This window comes from Mustela erminea, chromosome 4 (genome assembly GCF_009829155.1).
Source record: "Mustela erminea isolate mMusErm1 chromosome 4, mMusErm1.Pri, whole genome shotgun sequence".
Taxonomy (NCBI): Eukaryota; Metazoa; Chordata; class Mammalia; order Carnivora; family Mustelidae; genus Mustela; species Mustela erminea.
In genome coordinates, this window is record NC_045617.1 from 144,841,467 (window position 1) to 144,857,923 (window position 16,457).

At 38.2% G+C, this 16,457-nt stretch overlaps 1 protein-coding gene across 1 annotated transcript in view; it reads left to right on the top strand.

Moving 5' to 3' along the window:
* Positions 1-14,177, top strand: part of LOC116589225 — a 169,517-nt gene extending 155,340 nt beyond the window's left edge. Inside the window, 1 exon segment of the mRNA XM_032341224.1 lies at positions 13,859-14,177. Within this exon segment, the coding sequence (XP_032197115.1) occupies positions 13,859-13,983 (125 nt within the window). The 3' untranslated portion in view covers positions 13,984-14,177.
* The last annotated feature ends 2,280 nt before the right edge of the window (positions 14,178-16,457 follow it).

Genomic DNA, 16,457 nt, shown 5'->3' on the forward strand with positions numbered 1-16,457 from the left:
GATGCCAGTGTCTCCGTGTCCTAAAATTGTCCTCAATATGAATTTTTTTTTTAAGATTTTTATTTATTTATTTGACAGAGAGACCACAAGTAGGCAGAGAGGCAGGCAGAGAGCGAGAGGGAAGCAGGCTCCCCGCTGAGCAGAGAGCCCGACTCAGGACTCGATCCCAGGACCCTGAGATCACGACCCGAGCTGAAGGCAGCGGCCCAACCCACTGAGCCACCCAGGCGCCCCTCAATATGAATTTTTTAAATGTATCACTTAAATTAAAAAAGACAAAAACAAACTACTTCTGGTTTCCTTAGATAACTTTATAATAGTGTATTTAATGATCTACTTAATGAGATAGAGATACGGGCACTTCATCATTTTCTCCATTTCTCTGTACCCCTTCTGGTTTCCATCATGTTCAAAGTGTCCATTTATTTTCACATTGCTTAAAGTTGCTAACAGTTTTGTTCTATAACTTATTATCGAGTCTCCCTGTCACATATTCAGGCTGATACTAAAAATTGAAAACTAGTAACTGGTGTCTATGCTAGATCTATGTAAGCCATGTTCACTACAGGGCCAATTAAGATGCTCTGATTATATTCTTTTCCAGTTTCATGACCTCGGTGAAAGGGGTCAAATGCAGAGGGTCAAAGGAAGACCCCTTACTTAATTTTGTCCATGTATTGAAACCATATAATGTTGCATTTGCCTCAAACTTGGCCTATAACCTTCTTACACAATTTATTAACCCTGAATTGTTTGATCTTTGTTTTTTTTCTTGCTGGGAGAAGACGTACAAGCCTTCAAGGGAAAGTTGAATTTCTTTTTCTGGGTTCAATTTTTTTTTTTTCTCATTAAGCTTTTGGGATCTCTTTTAATCTTGGTATTCTCAAATTTCCTAATGATGTTTGGGTCTTATTAATTTCTGAGTGGCACTTGGAGTAATCCGGAAATGACATCCCCTGTTGGGCCCGAGGCATTTCTTTTATTATTTCGGTATGTTTTTCTTTGGTTTTCTGTGTTCTTTCTTAGGGAGCTCCTGGCAGGTAGAAGTTGGGTCCTCAGGCGTGAACCTCCGCACGTCTTACCCTTACTTCATGTTCTTCATCGAGCTCTACCCCTAGGTTGTGGGACATTGACTGTTTTCCAAACTTTCCTTTAGTGTGTGGTTTTTTTTGTTTGTTTGTTTGTGTTTTTTTTTTTTTTTTTTTTTTTTTTTTGGTAGCAGTCAAATTTTTAATTTCTAAGAGCTCGTTTTTTTATTTCGGGGGACAGTATTTCGAAATACACAAAAACAATAGTATAAAGCACTAGTATTCTGCCAGGAATTTGTCTGCTATAAAGATCTGCATTTTGAAGTAAAAATTCCCTGTGGGTGTTTAAAGAGACAGCTAGAATTACCCTCCGGTTTCATAATCTGACTGCTTAGGAAAAGAATGCCGGTCACCCGTTGGCCATCTGATTGGACTTTTACCTTATTAATAATGAGTACTGGACAGCAGCAGTAGACACAGTGAGAAGTGAAAAACACACAGTTGCCATTCCCAGGGAATTGATGGTCCCATGGAAAGAAAAGACAAAAGCAGAAACATCTTAAGAATAAAAATTGCCCTATGATTGAGGGGGGGGGTGGTTAAGCCAGAGGTGGTGTTTTGTTTTGGTGTGGGGGGAAGTGTTGTGGGTTTTTTTTTTCATTGTTAGAGGATCCCTTTTGTACACGTAGCTTTTTTCTGTGTTTTGAAATTTTTTGATTTATTGAGAAATGTGGAAAGGTAAGCTATTGGATGAAGAATATTGCTTTGGATAGATATTTGCATATATCTTTGATAAGGCTACCCATTATGTGTTACAAGATGAAATATACCAAAATCTAGCTAGCAATGGATGTTGTAATTTTTAAAGAATTATGTGTGAAAAGTGCCATTTTATTTTAGCTTGAATGATTTACTGTTCTACCTTTTATTATGCATTGACATTTATGTATAAATTGTAGTATATCCAAATGCGAAAGATACTTTATTTTCCTGTTTCTCCTTCTTTTCTTCCTCTTCCTCCTCATCTTCTCTCTTTTCCAGTTTGACTTCTTTGATCTTACTCTCCTCTAGTACTGATACAAGCATGTCCCCAATCCAGTGAGGCCATGGATGATTTCCTGAAGAAGGGGTTGCACGTGTATTGCATGTACTTTTAGTGACAGGGTAGTGTTGGTTCTATTAATAATGTGAAGGCTACCTCTTCTTGGACGGTAGGAAATTGAAGTGTGGCTTTTGTTGAGTTAGAACTTGAATTGGAGAGGAGGGGGCATTTCTTCGTTGTCTTGAACTTTTCCCTGAACACTATTTCCATCACTTCTTTAAACGCTATCTTGATGTGGGGTACCTGGGTGGCTCAGTTGGTTCGGTATCTGTCTCTTGGTCTTTGGCTCAGGTCGTGATCTTGAGGTCTTGGAATCGGGGTCATATTGGGCTCTGTGCGTAATGGGGAGTCTGCTTGTCCCTCTCCCTTTGTGCTCTCCCCACTTGCTCACGTACTTTCGCTCTCATAAATGAATAAGTAAATAAATAAAATCTCTAAAAATACAACAAAAAAAGGACTATCTTGATGTTAAATGGGAGAACCATGTACCATATGAGGACTTGAATTCTTAACCTGGCATCAAAAATGGACTTAACTCCATAAGCTTGTCATGGTGCTACTTCTGTTTTGAAAGCTCTATACTGAAATGTACAGGGTCTAACAATGTCATTAACAGAGGAACAATCATTGGCCCTACGTAGTATGTGTTTCCAACCTTATTATTTTTTTTTAAGTTTTGAAATTGACTGTCAGTATATTTTGGCTCAAGAAAATTCAAGATCTCTTGTGCCAGTTAGAATTCAGCATAATGTTTATCTGTTTCCCATCCAGGAAACACTTAATTTTTTTGGTGAATTAATTCTGCAAATATAAATGCATATTACCTGATTCTTAGAGTAAAGCTATTTGAGTACAATTTTTAGGGTGAGAAAGCAGGCTGCAGCTTGAGTGTCAGGCTAACTATTATGTTATTGTTGAGTCTTAGTAGCTGTGTATTATGTTATGATACTTTATTATACCTGAGCTTCACATTTAAGAGATAAAAACAGGTTTCTGTACTTAACCCAATAGAATTACCTGAAGCTTTGTAGGTAAATAACATTTAAACACTTTGCTGCTGGGCACAGCCCATCCAGGTATAGTCTTGGATATAATGCTGTTGGTTCCTAAAACACCATCTGGCAGAAGGTATGGAGTACGGACAGGAAGAGTCACGGAGAGAGACTGAATTCAGTTTGTCCTTCAAAACAAAGAAAAACAGAATTAATCAGGCCTTATATAAAACCCCATGTGTCTTTGGATTTCTTGGATTAAAGTAGTCAGTAAACTACGGGGACCCCCAAATGTTGTGTAAACATGTTCGTATACGTCATGTCACCTTGGGTCACAGCATTTGTAGGATTGTGTTGATAAATTACACGATTGCTTTGTTCCTGATTGATAGTAATAAATGACTGATATATCACTGTGCTTATTACACGGGCTCAGATGATAAGCAACTCCATGGTTCAACAGGAAAGTAGACCCCTCTCTTCTCCCAGAAGTCTATGTCTAAGTATTAGCAATGGGTCATGAAGAAGGGGGAGGAAAATTGTGTAAGGATTGTTCAAGAAGCATTCCTGTGGTCAGAACTGAATGAAGAACCCATTTGCATGTCTGCCTCTCTCTCTGTTCTGTCCACAGCGCTAGTATCTTGATCCTTATCCGGTTATTGCTTCTGATGGCTACATTTTCATTTACCTTGGCGGCCATTTAATTAGGAAAAGGAAAAAAAAAAAAAAAAAGACAAATGACCAGGAGTGCAGTTGAGAATGGGTATCTCTTTATTAGTCGATGAATCCGTCTCACTCATCACACATCAATCTGTGATGGGCCAGAATGCTTTATTTTTCCAAGACAGATTCCCAATTTTTGCTTTCCTAACTTGTTCTAACTTCTTACATAATTTTTTTTTTTGAAATCATAAAACTGATGAAAACTCTTGAGTTCACATTTCTAGATGGTAGTTACTTTTCAAATTGCCTTCTAAATTGTCTTGCGTATCAAGATGTCTCCGATGCCGTAGAAGATAGAGATGAAGAAAGGCACAGGCAACGACTCCCCGGGCTTTTCAGAAAGAAAAGACTTCAGCCAGATTTTTCAAATTATATAATTACAGTTCTGTAAAATTTCTGTTAGATATCTGTCGTGTCAAGTTTGAGAACCATTGGTCCAGGGCATCCTAAATCCTGAAACACCTTCCTTTTTCCATTCTCCCAGCGAGGGCAGCTGATAAAAAACCTGATAAGATCAAGATACTAGTGTTGTCTTGTACAACACATTCCCAAAAAGCATTTTGACACTAACTGTAGCCGGAGCTGACTCTGTTCTTCAGACCATCATGCTTCCCCTGGTGTTATAAATGTTTCTGCTGCTGGGTAGATGGATGGCTAGGTTGACGGATGAATATGTAAGCATCAGTGGGAAGGCAGGAAGGAAAGCATACAGTGATTTCCATTTGTCTAATTCCTTTATGCCCATGTGTGTATTTATAAGTTATGTGATTATATTTCTTACCACGTAGGGCAGGAATCCCATCTTGCCTGTGCTTCACTATCTTATATGCAGTTAAAATAACAATGAACTCCCTAGTCACTCTTTTATATTTGTATGGGCCAGGCAGTGTTCTAGATGCTAAGGTTGCAGCAGCAAAAATGTACAAGAATGGGGCGTCTGAGTGGCTCATTGGGTTAATGCCTCTGCCTTCAGCTCAGGTCATGATCCCAGGGTCCTGGGATCGAGCCCCGCATCAGGCTTTCTGCTCGGCGGGGAGCCTGCTTCCTCCCCACACCCCCCTGCCTGCCTCTCTGCCTACTTGTGATCTCCTAATGGAGCTTTTTTCTATTTGGAGAAAACACAGCAAACATGCAGGTAAAATATATAGTGCATCAGTTAATGATAAGGGCCCTGTAGATATAGAAAGCAGAAAAGGGAAGGAGGGAATTAATTTATGTCCAGTGGTTACTGATTTATGCCCAAGACCTGAAGGCAAGGGAGGGTTCTTGGTAGATCTGTAGAGTAAGAACCTTTAGGTAGGGTAAGCAATAAGGACAGAGGTTTGATGCAAGAGTTTGTTTGGTATAACAGCAAGAAGAGCAAGGAGCTGATTGCTATGGGGACCCTGGCTTTTGCTCTAAGAAGGATGGGAAGCCACTGGAGAATTTTTAAGTAGAGGAAGAGAACTGATTTGAGTGTTGACCATGGACTTTCTTTTTTCTTTTCCTTTTCTTCTTCTTCTTCTTCTTTTTTTTTCCCATGCCAAAGCAGCCATGGACAATATGTACACAAAGGACTTTATTTACTAGAACTTCATTTAATAAAACAGGTGGCTTACCTACCATAGTTAGTCTGTCATTGAGACAGAACATTTGCCACATGGTTTTTTGCATTGAGGCTGTGAGAAGAAGTGGATTATGTCTGTATCACTTATCTCCTGAACCACACCCACTACAGACCAGGGCCAGTTGATAACTCTCGTGCATATCCCTTAGCTGTACAATTCATTTCTTATCACCTTGAAGCCATAGATATAACTTAATAAATGTTTATTGAGGATTTAGAAAGACTTTTCTTCTAAAAGTAAAGATAGCGGTAGATAAGTTCTCTGCTTGAAGGTTGCAATATCACATTGAGGAATGGGCTGAGATGAACACTAATTCCTTTTGGTAATTGTTCTGAGCCTGCTAGCTCAGAGCTACCCCTTCTCCTACTCTTTTCTGACTTGGTCAGCCCAGTGCTGTCCAAATGGAATGTAGACCTCAAATGCAAGCCACATCAAGAAGTTTAAAATTTATAGTAGCCACATAAAAAACGTAAAGAGAAACAAGTGAAATTAATATTAAAGTTGTATTTAATGTGGTATATCTAAATTATTATCATTTTAATGTGTAATCACTGTAAAAGTCACTGAGATATTTTTCATCCTTTATTTCCTATGAAGTCTTCCAATTCTGATGTGTATTTCACAATTTGGACCACCAACTAGCCAAATGCCATAGCCACATGTGGTTAATGGCTGCCATATTGGACAGGGTAGGTCTGTAGCTACTGGAGAATGTTCAAAACTCAGCCTTCCCAGCTGACAAATGACCTTTTATGAAAGCACTAACAACACTGATAACCTAGTAATGTTAAAGCTTATTTGTGAAATGACTTTTTTCTTGAAGGAGTATAGGTATGGACCACTTTAGGAATGCTGATTCAAGTCCCGTGAGGTTAATCTGCAATGGTTAATAGCAAAGTAGGACATAGCAGGACTTAGAATTTTCAGTGTACTTCTCTTATTCCAAATTTGTTTTCTCCATGTAAGTTTCTTCTGTGCACTCAGTTAACTGGTTATAAATATAAAAAGAACCAAAGTCTACTTTCTTGGCCACTTTCCATTCCCAACCGCCAGATCAACAACTGAGTCCAAGGTCTTTAGAACTCCACAGACTGCAAGAGGGGAGTCTTCCCTGTGCTCTCTCATTTATTTCAGTGTGAGACAGATTTCCAAGGTGGAGGCTGGTCAAGGCCGAATGTGCCGACACAGCTCAGTAATACGCGTTCTGCACATTTTAGATATGTGCACATTCACTCACCTGTAACTGATCCTGCCCGTGACAGAGTTCTCCAGAAATTGCTTGAGTAAAAAGATTCTTATATAAAGTACAGAAATATCTAAATTTCACAATTCTTTTTAATGGGCCTGTAAGAATGTAGAATTTGGAGGGCACCTGGGTGGCTCAGTCAGTTAAGTGTCCTTCTTTTATTTAGGTTGTGATCTCTGGGTCCTGGAATCGATCCCTGCATCAGGCTCTGCAGACAGCTTCTTCTTCTCTGTCAGCCCCTCCCCACTGCTCAGGCTCTCTCTGTCTCTCAAATAAATAAAATCTTAAAAAAATATATTTAGAACTTGGGAATTTGGGGAAACAGCAGAAAGACTATGAATAAAAACCTTCAGGGAAGGTTGGCTGGACATTCTGCCGTTGGCTCCTTCTGTGGCCTGTGACGCCAGGGAAAGTGGCAGCCTTCCTCACTGGGCCTGAGACCACTATCTTGGGTTTATCACCTTGTGGGATTCCAGGCCATAGTGGGAGTTCCAGCTGTGTAGACAGGGCTCCTCAGGGAATGAGAGAATTGGCTATAGAATCTGGCAAAGGAGGTAAACACAGGAGCTGGGAAGATTTTGAGTCATTAGTTTCTGTAACCACAGCTGATTTTATGAGGAGGGTATCTTCGAGGTATACGTGTAAGTGCTTAGATCTTCCTTAGTTATTTTCAGGTACAACCAGGCAACTGAAATCATAACTGAGTTATAAAGAGATCATTCCTTTTCCATGTCCTTGTGAATCTGCAGAAACAGACTTACTCATTAAATTTGACCTTAAGCCAGGTGATTTTGGTTTCTTTAAGGAAGGAGTTGGGTAGATGTTAAGATGGAGGAGTCCACCTGTCTTTTGGAATCTCTTGAGATAGAACGTTTTTGTGTCCAGTTTAAAAAAAACAAAAGTATTCTCATAGCATAACAGAAGCAACCACTGACTTCTAGATATTATGTACTCTGGCTAGGCATTATCTCAGAATTCTTTATGGAGAGCTCATTCTTACAACAAGCATGTGAGGTAGGTATCCCCCTTTCCCCCAGTGCATTAGCAAGGGAGAGCGGTTCCAAGAAGGTTTCATAACTCGCGTAGCATCGTGCAGCCAGGGACTGGGGAAGCTGGAATTTGAACGCCTGCAGCCTGACTCCCTGGTGCTCGCTCTTATAATCACACTAGGAAGTAAAGACACATGGGCAGGATCACTGCGTAACTGATAAATATTATACAATCAACTTATTTCAAATGCTTTGGTGTTGAAATGTAATGCATTCCTCCAGGGAAGCCGTATGAAAATGAATCCCACTGGGGCATTAGTTTAAATCTTAATAGTTTTTAAATCTAATTTTTAAAAAAAATATCAGGCTTACCTAAAATAGGAGTCCTCTGTAGAAAAGTGTTTGAGTTTCAGAAGTAAGTACTAACTAAATTAATAAAGGATAGAATAGTCTGTGGCAGGATGGTTGGTCCAATGTACAGTTCATAATTAAGGATTGAATCTTAACCGAGGTCTTGCTTTTAGCTTTTTAAGCCATTCTGACAATTTCCATAGACACACCCATCTGATAGATGAAAAATTCAGGTAGAAAAAGTCTCCTAGGAATGCTCCAAGTAGCTTTTTCTTTCTTCCTGTACTTTCTCTCTGAACTAGCTCCCAACTTACAGCCTTTAAATTCTGGTGTTGATCTTGCCTTGACCCCCTGGGGTTTTTTTTTTTTTTTTTTTTTTTTGCCTTTTTGCCTTTTTGCTGTTAGTGTCTCCAGTGTTTGAAATGCAGTTTTCCCTAACTAACTTCTGTCTTTGGTCAGCCCTCAGACCCTCACACTCTCTTGCTATATGGGCTGGAAGCTTCACTGGAAGCCCTGCCCCTATAACATCAAGCCCTCTTCTGCCTTCTTGGACTATTTCTACAACCAAATATGCGAGTATCATATCGTATTCAGAATTCTGTTTTCTTCGAGCCCTCTCTGGAGATTTATGTGGGCTAATAGCTCCCCACCCACTTGACATTTTGCCCATTACACATTATATGTTTCTTCCAAGGAACAAAAATATAACTCTCCTTTCCTGACAGCATGGGAGACCTTCTCTTGTTGGCGCTCTCCAGGAAAAATCTCATAATCTAACTAGACAAACCCTTGCTGAAAAAGTAGACCAAATGGCATTTGTAAACTCCAAGGAAAGCATTTTTCTTATGTGAAGTATTTCCTAGCTGGAAGTGTTAGAAACTTTACACATACTGATACCGGTTAGGTTTATGGAAAAAATGAAAAGCTATGAACAGCTGCATACACTGTCAAAACTGAACGCCATCAGTCTCATTATTTCCCTTCGTCCCATGTGCTGGGAAACCTGCAGCACTCTGAATCTGCATTGGTGATGTGGAGAAAAATGAATGCAATAAATTGTGGCGGGTAATAGAGAGACTGGGTAGTTAGCTTGCTCCTTTTTGCTTCTTTAGTAATTTCAAGTGAAAGAAATAATATTAGAAATACTAGAAAGTATATTGTGTGTCTGCATCTTCTTTCTAAAATTCTTTTCACACATGAGAAAAATCAATACACCAACTTAGCAGTATGCCTGACACCACTGGTGTGTGTTGGGTTTGTTGTTGTTGTTTTTCATTTTTGACTCATGATCTAAACCCATTAGGCAATGAAATATCTTGAGAAACAAATAGCTTCTACCTCTTTTGGGTTACCAGGGAACCATAAAGAATCTAAAGGTCTGGGTGTTTGTTTTCAATGTCGGGTTTTTTATTTTTTATTATTTATTTATTTATTTATTTTTATAATTCATTTTGCACAAATGAGATTTATTTATAAGGTTCTTTCATTTACTAATTAGCACTCCATGGTCTAATGCATTCTAGAAAGTCTTCTCAGGTCCTTTATAGGCTGTTGAGCTACTAGAGAGGGAGAAAGCATAGCCAGTTTCTGACTGAGCCTTCTTGTAGGCTCAAGATAAGCACAATTACATCATCACCTATTTGAAACAACAATGGGATGGAGGGAATGAATGTGTGTGTGTGAGTGTATTTGGAGTGAATGTGATCTGGGATCAATAGTAAATGTAACGATCTTCATTGTCTAATATACCTTTTTTGAAGATTCCGATTAGTGACATGTCTGAAATTGAACTTCGAATTTAATATAGTTTAGAGAAATAACTTTTTGTCCTGAAAAGGCACCCATGACCAGTAGAACCACTTGCTTCTTTAATGAATGCCATTTCTTAAGTGATAACATTTCTTGAGTGGTACTTAACTGTGAAACTTGCAGTCTACCATGATTTTCTGTGGTACAGGGAGAACTTGAGAGCTAACCATAGCTGTGTGTTTATAGCTGACATCATAGCAACATGCCCTTGGGTAAATTACTTAAACTTTGCCAGTCCTTAATTTTGACATGTGTAAAATGATGTATTATATATATCATTTGAAGAACTGTTAAAGACCTAAGATAAAATGTCTTACATAGTGCCTGGGACACAGTGATTATTAAAAGGTAATCATGGCCCAGATGATTTCACTGGTGAATTCTATCAATTAAGGAAGAAATAATACCAATCTTCCTCAAAATCTCTCAGGAGATAGAGAAGGGCAAGAACACACTTTATGTAGCTATTATAATCCTGATCTTAAACAAAAAAGAAATCTTTTTTTTTTTTCAAAAAGTAGAGTCCTTAGCAAAATATTATTAAGTAGAATGCAGCAAGGCTAAGTATGATTATATCACAAACAAATCGAGTTTATCCCTTCAAATGCAAAGTTACGTATTTGAAAATTAATCTGTGCAATTCACCCAAAGGTACAATAGAGAGGAGAAAGGCTACACAATGATTTAAATAAATGCAGAAAAATTTGTGATTTAAACCATTCATTTATAACAAATACTTCAAACAGTAGGAATGGTAGAGAACTTTGCCAGATTAAATGCATCTATGACACATATTCAACTAATATTTTACTTAATGGTGACATGCTGAATGTTTTCACCCTAAAACTGGCAAGGGTGTCCATACTCCTCTTTTTCACTTGATTGTTTCAGACATCCTAGATAATACAACAAGAGAAGAAACGGAGATACAGATGATAAAGGAGACAGTGAAACTATTTACAGATTACATAGCTGATAGTACCAAGTATCCTAAAGAATCTGCAACACAAGGATTAATGAACTTAGCAAGGTTTCAGGGTATGTTGTTGATATACAAACTTAAAGGTATTTTTGCGTGCAACACAAAGAATGGGAAAAATAATTTTTTAAAGATTTTGTTATTAAGTAATTTTTATGCCCAGCACGGGGCTTGAACCCACAACCCTAAGATCAAGAGTTGTCTGCTACACCAGCGGAGTCAGCCAGGTGCCCTGGAAAAATAATTTTTTAAAAATTCCACTTAATGTAGCACGTTGTGTTGAGATCTCTGCTTCAAGACGGATATCTTGATTTTCTATAATTCCAGCCAAAGTCCTATTGGGATTTTGAATTTGCAGAAAGAGAAGGTGATTCTAAAATATATATGAAAATGAAGTGGACCTAGAATATCCAAAGAAATCTTGAAAAAGAACAAATTCTGACTTCATTGCTCCCTATAAAACTGTAGTAATCAAAACTTTGTGATGGCTTCATAAAACAAACAAACAAAAATCAACAAATAGTCAAACAGTAGAATTGAGCCCAATAATAGACCCATACTTATATAGTTAATTGTTTACCAACACAGGTGCCAAAACATTCCAATGGAGAGAGGAAATTATTTTTTTTATAATGGTCCTGCGGGACATCTGGGTGGCTCAGTCGGTTCAGCATCTGTCTTTGGCTTAAGTCATGATCCCAGGGGTCCTGAGATGGAGTCCCGCATTGGGCTGCTTGATCAGCAGGGAACTTGCTTCTCCCTCTGCCTGCCACTCCCCCTGCTTGTGCATGCGTGTGCTTCCTCTCTCCCCCCACCGCCAACTCTCTGACAAATAAATAAAATCTTAACCAAAAAAAAAAAAGGTACCGTGAAACATGGGAATATCAATGTCTACCTTACACCACGCACAAAGATTAATTTGAAGTTGATTACAAACCTCGAAATTAAAACTGACATTATGTTTTTAGAGGAAAATATCTTTGGGGGACAAGCAAAGGTTTCTCAGGTTACAGAAAACACGGACCCTAAAAACTGATAAATTGGACTTAATCAAAATTGAAAGTTCAAGCTAATGAGAAAACATTAAGAAATTGACAAAGTACATATCATTCACAGAGGGTTGCTGCCCCCAATTATATAATGCATTTCTACAACTCAGTGATAAAAAAGACAATTCAATAAAAACAGAGGCAAAAACTTGGTCACATGGTTCACCAATGAGGGTGTACAAATCGATAAGGAACACAAAATGCTAAGCATCATTAATCATCACGGAAATGCAAATTTAACCGTAATTAGGGAACGGCTAAATTTATAAAAACTGACAACAAAGTTCAGTGAGCATATGAAAGAACTAGAGCTTTGAAGTCTTTTGTGGACATGTACAATTGTGCAACCGCTTTGGACAAAAGTCTGGTAATTTCTTATAAATCTAAACACATATGTACCCTGGGACCTACAGTTTTACTTCTAGGTATATTTTCAAGGTGAAATAGAAACACATGTCCATAAAAAGACTTGGAGAAGAATGTTCATAGCAGCTTTGTTTAGAATAGCCATCGGGGTAGCTGCGTGGCTGATTAGGTTAAACATCTGCTTTTGGCCTAGGTCTTGATCCCAGGGTTCTGGGATCCAGCCAAGCTCCCTGCTTGGGCTCCGTGCTCAGCAGGGATTCGGCTTCTCCATCCTCCTCTGCTCCCCTGCTTGTGCTTATGCTCTCTCTCTCTCTCTCTCTGTGTCAAATAACAGAATAGAATAGCCATTAGTGGAAATAGCCATTCCATATCAAGACAGGAGTAGATCAGTGGTGAGATTCATAACTGGAACACTTTTCAGCCATAAAAAAGAACTCCTGATTCATGCAACAACATTGATAAATCTGCACGACCTTTATGCTGCATCAGAAACTTCCAGAAAAGAATACCTACTCTGCGGATCCATTTATGTCAAGTCCTTGAGCAAGCAAAATCAATTTGTGGTGAAAACATCCAAACAGGAGGGTTGGGGGCAGCAACTTGACCAGGAAGCTCATGAGGAAAATTTGGCGGGGGGATGGTAATGTTCTTTATCTTGATAGAGATTTGTGTTAATATGGGTATATATGTTTGCCAAAATTAATTGAATGGAGCATTAAAATTTATGTATTTACCTGTATTTAAATTTTGTTCATGAAGCCCTTGAGAAATTTTGAAGTCTATCCTGCGTGCTGAAGTTTTTAGAGGTGACCTGTATTGAGCTTTTTTTTTTTTTTTTTTATAATTTATTTATTTGACAGAAAGAGAGAGAAAGATCACAAATAGGCAGGTGAGGTGGGGGGGCGGTACCTGACTCCCTGCTGAGCGGAGAGCCTGATGTGGGGCTTGATCCCAGGACCCTGAGATCATGATCTGAGCTGAAGGCAGAGACTTAACCCACTGAGCCACCCAGGTGCCCCTGTATTGAGATTTGTAATAACCTTGGAGTGGAACAGAAAATCTAGTGAAGGACTGTAGGATGGAAAGATGAGTAGATATCGGATAAAGGGCAAATGTTACCAAATGTTAATTGTAGAACTGAGGTGGAGGGAAAATGGGTTTGCATTGTGCGCGTCTCTCCACTTTCCTGGAATAAAGAAAAATTTCGTAATGAAATCATGATGGAGAAGGCCATTTTCTTGTTAGACATGATCTTGATGTGCAGGGGAAGGTGTTGAAATCCAATCCCCCGAGATCCAACGTTTTTAAACAGATATTAAAATTAATAAAATTAATACATTTATCAAGAAGAATAAATATAGAAACAACAGGTATTCATTTGGTGCCTCTAATCCTACAATCCATATTCTTCTTGTGTGATTGTGCTGCTTTCTAAATCTGAACACCCAGAGCCTGGGGATAAAAATGGGAAGTGGGCATGAAGCCTCAGTGTTGCTTTGAATGTCTAAGGTTACTCTCGAGTTTCTTAATAAAGTTTTTATAAAAATTTATTTTTATTTAAAAAAAAATTATTATTTATTGTTTATTTGAGAGAGGATGAGCTTAAGAGACGGCAAGCACGAGTGAGTCGGGAGGAACAGTATGGAGAGGGAGAAGCAGGCTCCCCATGGAGCAAGGAGCCCAACATTGGACTTGATCCCAGGACCCTGGGATCACAACCTGAGCTGAAGGCAGTTGCTTAACTGATGGAGTCTCCTAGGAGCCCAGACTTCGTGTTTTTTCAACAAAAATTATTTTTGAGAGAAGAGATGCTGGTGGTCGGCTCATTGAGCTCACCTTTATTAAAGATCTATGCGAGATAAATACTGAGATGAAATCAGTGATAAAATTTACTTTCTCCCAAAATTATTTTTCTTCCTCATCTCACATACTAGGATTTTTATAAACAAATAAAAGAACAAGTATCTTAGAATCGTTAGCACATGCTCTGTGTCTTGTCTTTTCTTGTTCAAAAAGAACTTCGACAGTCTTGCAGATGACGAGCCTGTCTGTTATTCCTAAGACCCCAGAAGTGGGCTTACAGAACGGTAGAAGGAACACAGTATTGGGGGTATATGACCTGGTGCTTTCATCCCAGGTCAGATGGCCCCTGCTTCTTTGTACAGCCCTCTTAGCCAGCATTTGAGCCTGCTGTCCTTGCTAGTGTGGGGATAAGAACGAAACACATTTCAAAGCCAAAAGAAAATTTTAAAAGATCATCAGACCCAACCTTCTTAGCTTATTGCTTTGATATTTGAAGCCCATGAGTTGTTAAGGTAACAGAGCTAAAAGGAAGCAAAACCATGCTGTAACAGTTTTTTCCTGACTTAAGGTTTAGTGTAATAGTTTCATCATTGTTCCCTCCATTCAGTAGTCATGAAGGCACACCCCAGGTAAATGCACCATGGAAATGCAAAATGTTATCAGTATTTCTCGATACCTGTAAATATGGCATGCGTGTTTTTACTTAGAAGATAAGTGTTTGGGGTTATAATATGTATATTAAGATTTTATGTTAAATCTTTAACTATATAACAATGCATAGACAATATGACTAGGGAAGTAGTCTCTTTGGTCAAATAAATCCTTCTGTTCCTACTCTGATTATTACGTTGGATCCTTTTATTGATTATTCTGAAGTGTAATAGTCAATATACATAATAAATCATGAGATTCAGTATTTGAATTGTAGATGTCCCACCGGGACCTGGAATCAAATTCTATAAAGCTACACTGTACAGTTTTGCATTTGAAGTAATAGGACTTTGCAACAGTATAACTAAATACAATACCATCTTTTCAAATATATTATTTACTTTTTATTCTTAAAAAGCTGAAAACGATTCTGAGGTGGAAAAACAAAAAAGGCTAAATGAAATTTCTTTAAACCAAATACATTTTGGCAGCTTTTCAATATTGATTGTGTTTGTGTTTTGTAGACTTTATGTAAGACCATTACATACTTGTTCTACATCATTATGGAGGTATAAAATTGCCTATATTTAAATACAATGTGATCCATTTTGACATGTTTATACAGTAGTGAAAACATCTTCATAATCAAGATAAATAATAATTTCATCATTCCCCAGATTTTCCTTAGAGCTCCTTTGCAGTCCTTTCCTCCTTCCAACCCTATTTGTAGGCAACCATAGACTTGCTTCTTTCTTTTCCCTGTAGTTTCCATCTTCTATAATTTTACATAAAGAGAATCATAAATATACACTTTTTTCCGGCCAGCCGTCTTCACTTAGCATGTTTTTAGTTGAGTTTTTGATAGTCTGTGCTATTGTATGTACAATAATTTACTTTTTCCTTTTTATCTTTGCCCCATGCTATTCCATTATGTGGACAGATATGCCATAATTTTCTTTTCCATTCATCTGTTTCTGGGACATTAGTTAATATCCAGTTAATGGCAGTGCAGACTAAGCTGCCAGATCTTTGTGTGGGCATATGTTCTCTTTTCTTACGGGTGAATACCTAGAAACTGAAATGGCTGAGTCGTAGGACAGGGGGGTATGCTCAACATTTTGTGAAGCCACCAAATGGTTTCCCAAATGGTTACCTCATTTTACATTTCTACCACAAGTATGTGGGAGTGCTGTTTGCTCAAAGTTCTGGTCGGTGCTGGTTATGGTCAGTCTTTTTCATCTTAGCCAATCAAAAAGATGTGCATTTAATTTGCTTTTCTCTGAAGAAAAGCGATGTTTGCATCATTTCATGTTTTGGCATTTGGATATTTTCTTTTGTCAAGTTTCCAAATCTTTTATCTGTTTTCTTTCTTTTTTTTTTCTTAAATGGGCTGTTCATTATTGTAAATGATCTTTTGACGAGTTTGAATACAAGTGCTTCATCTCACATGGTGTTGAGAAAATTTTCCTGCTGAATATGGCTTGGTTTTAAGTTCTGAAGAAGTATGATTTATCCATTTTAGGTTCAGTTATTTGTATTTTTGTGTGTGCCTGCACGTTCTTTCTGCAAAATCCACCCACCATGAGATTGCATGTATCTTCTCGTATGTTTTCCTTTAGAAGTGTTACCATTCTGGGTTGTATGTTTGGGTCTAGATTCTTTTCTGAATCCATGTTTGTTGAATGTGCAGTATAGATCATTGCACTTTTTCTTTCAATTTTGATTTCCACTTGACCCAGCCTCACTTGTTGAGAACACCATT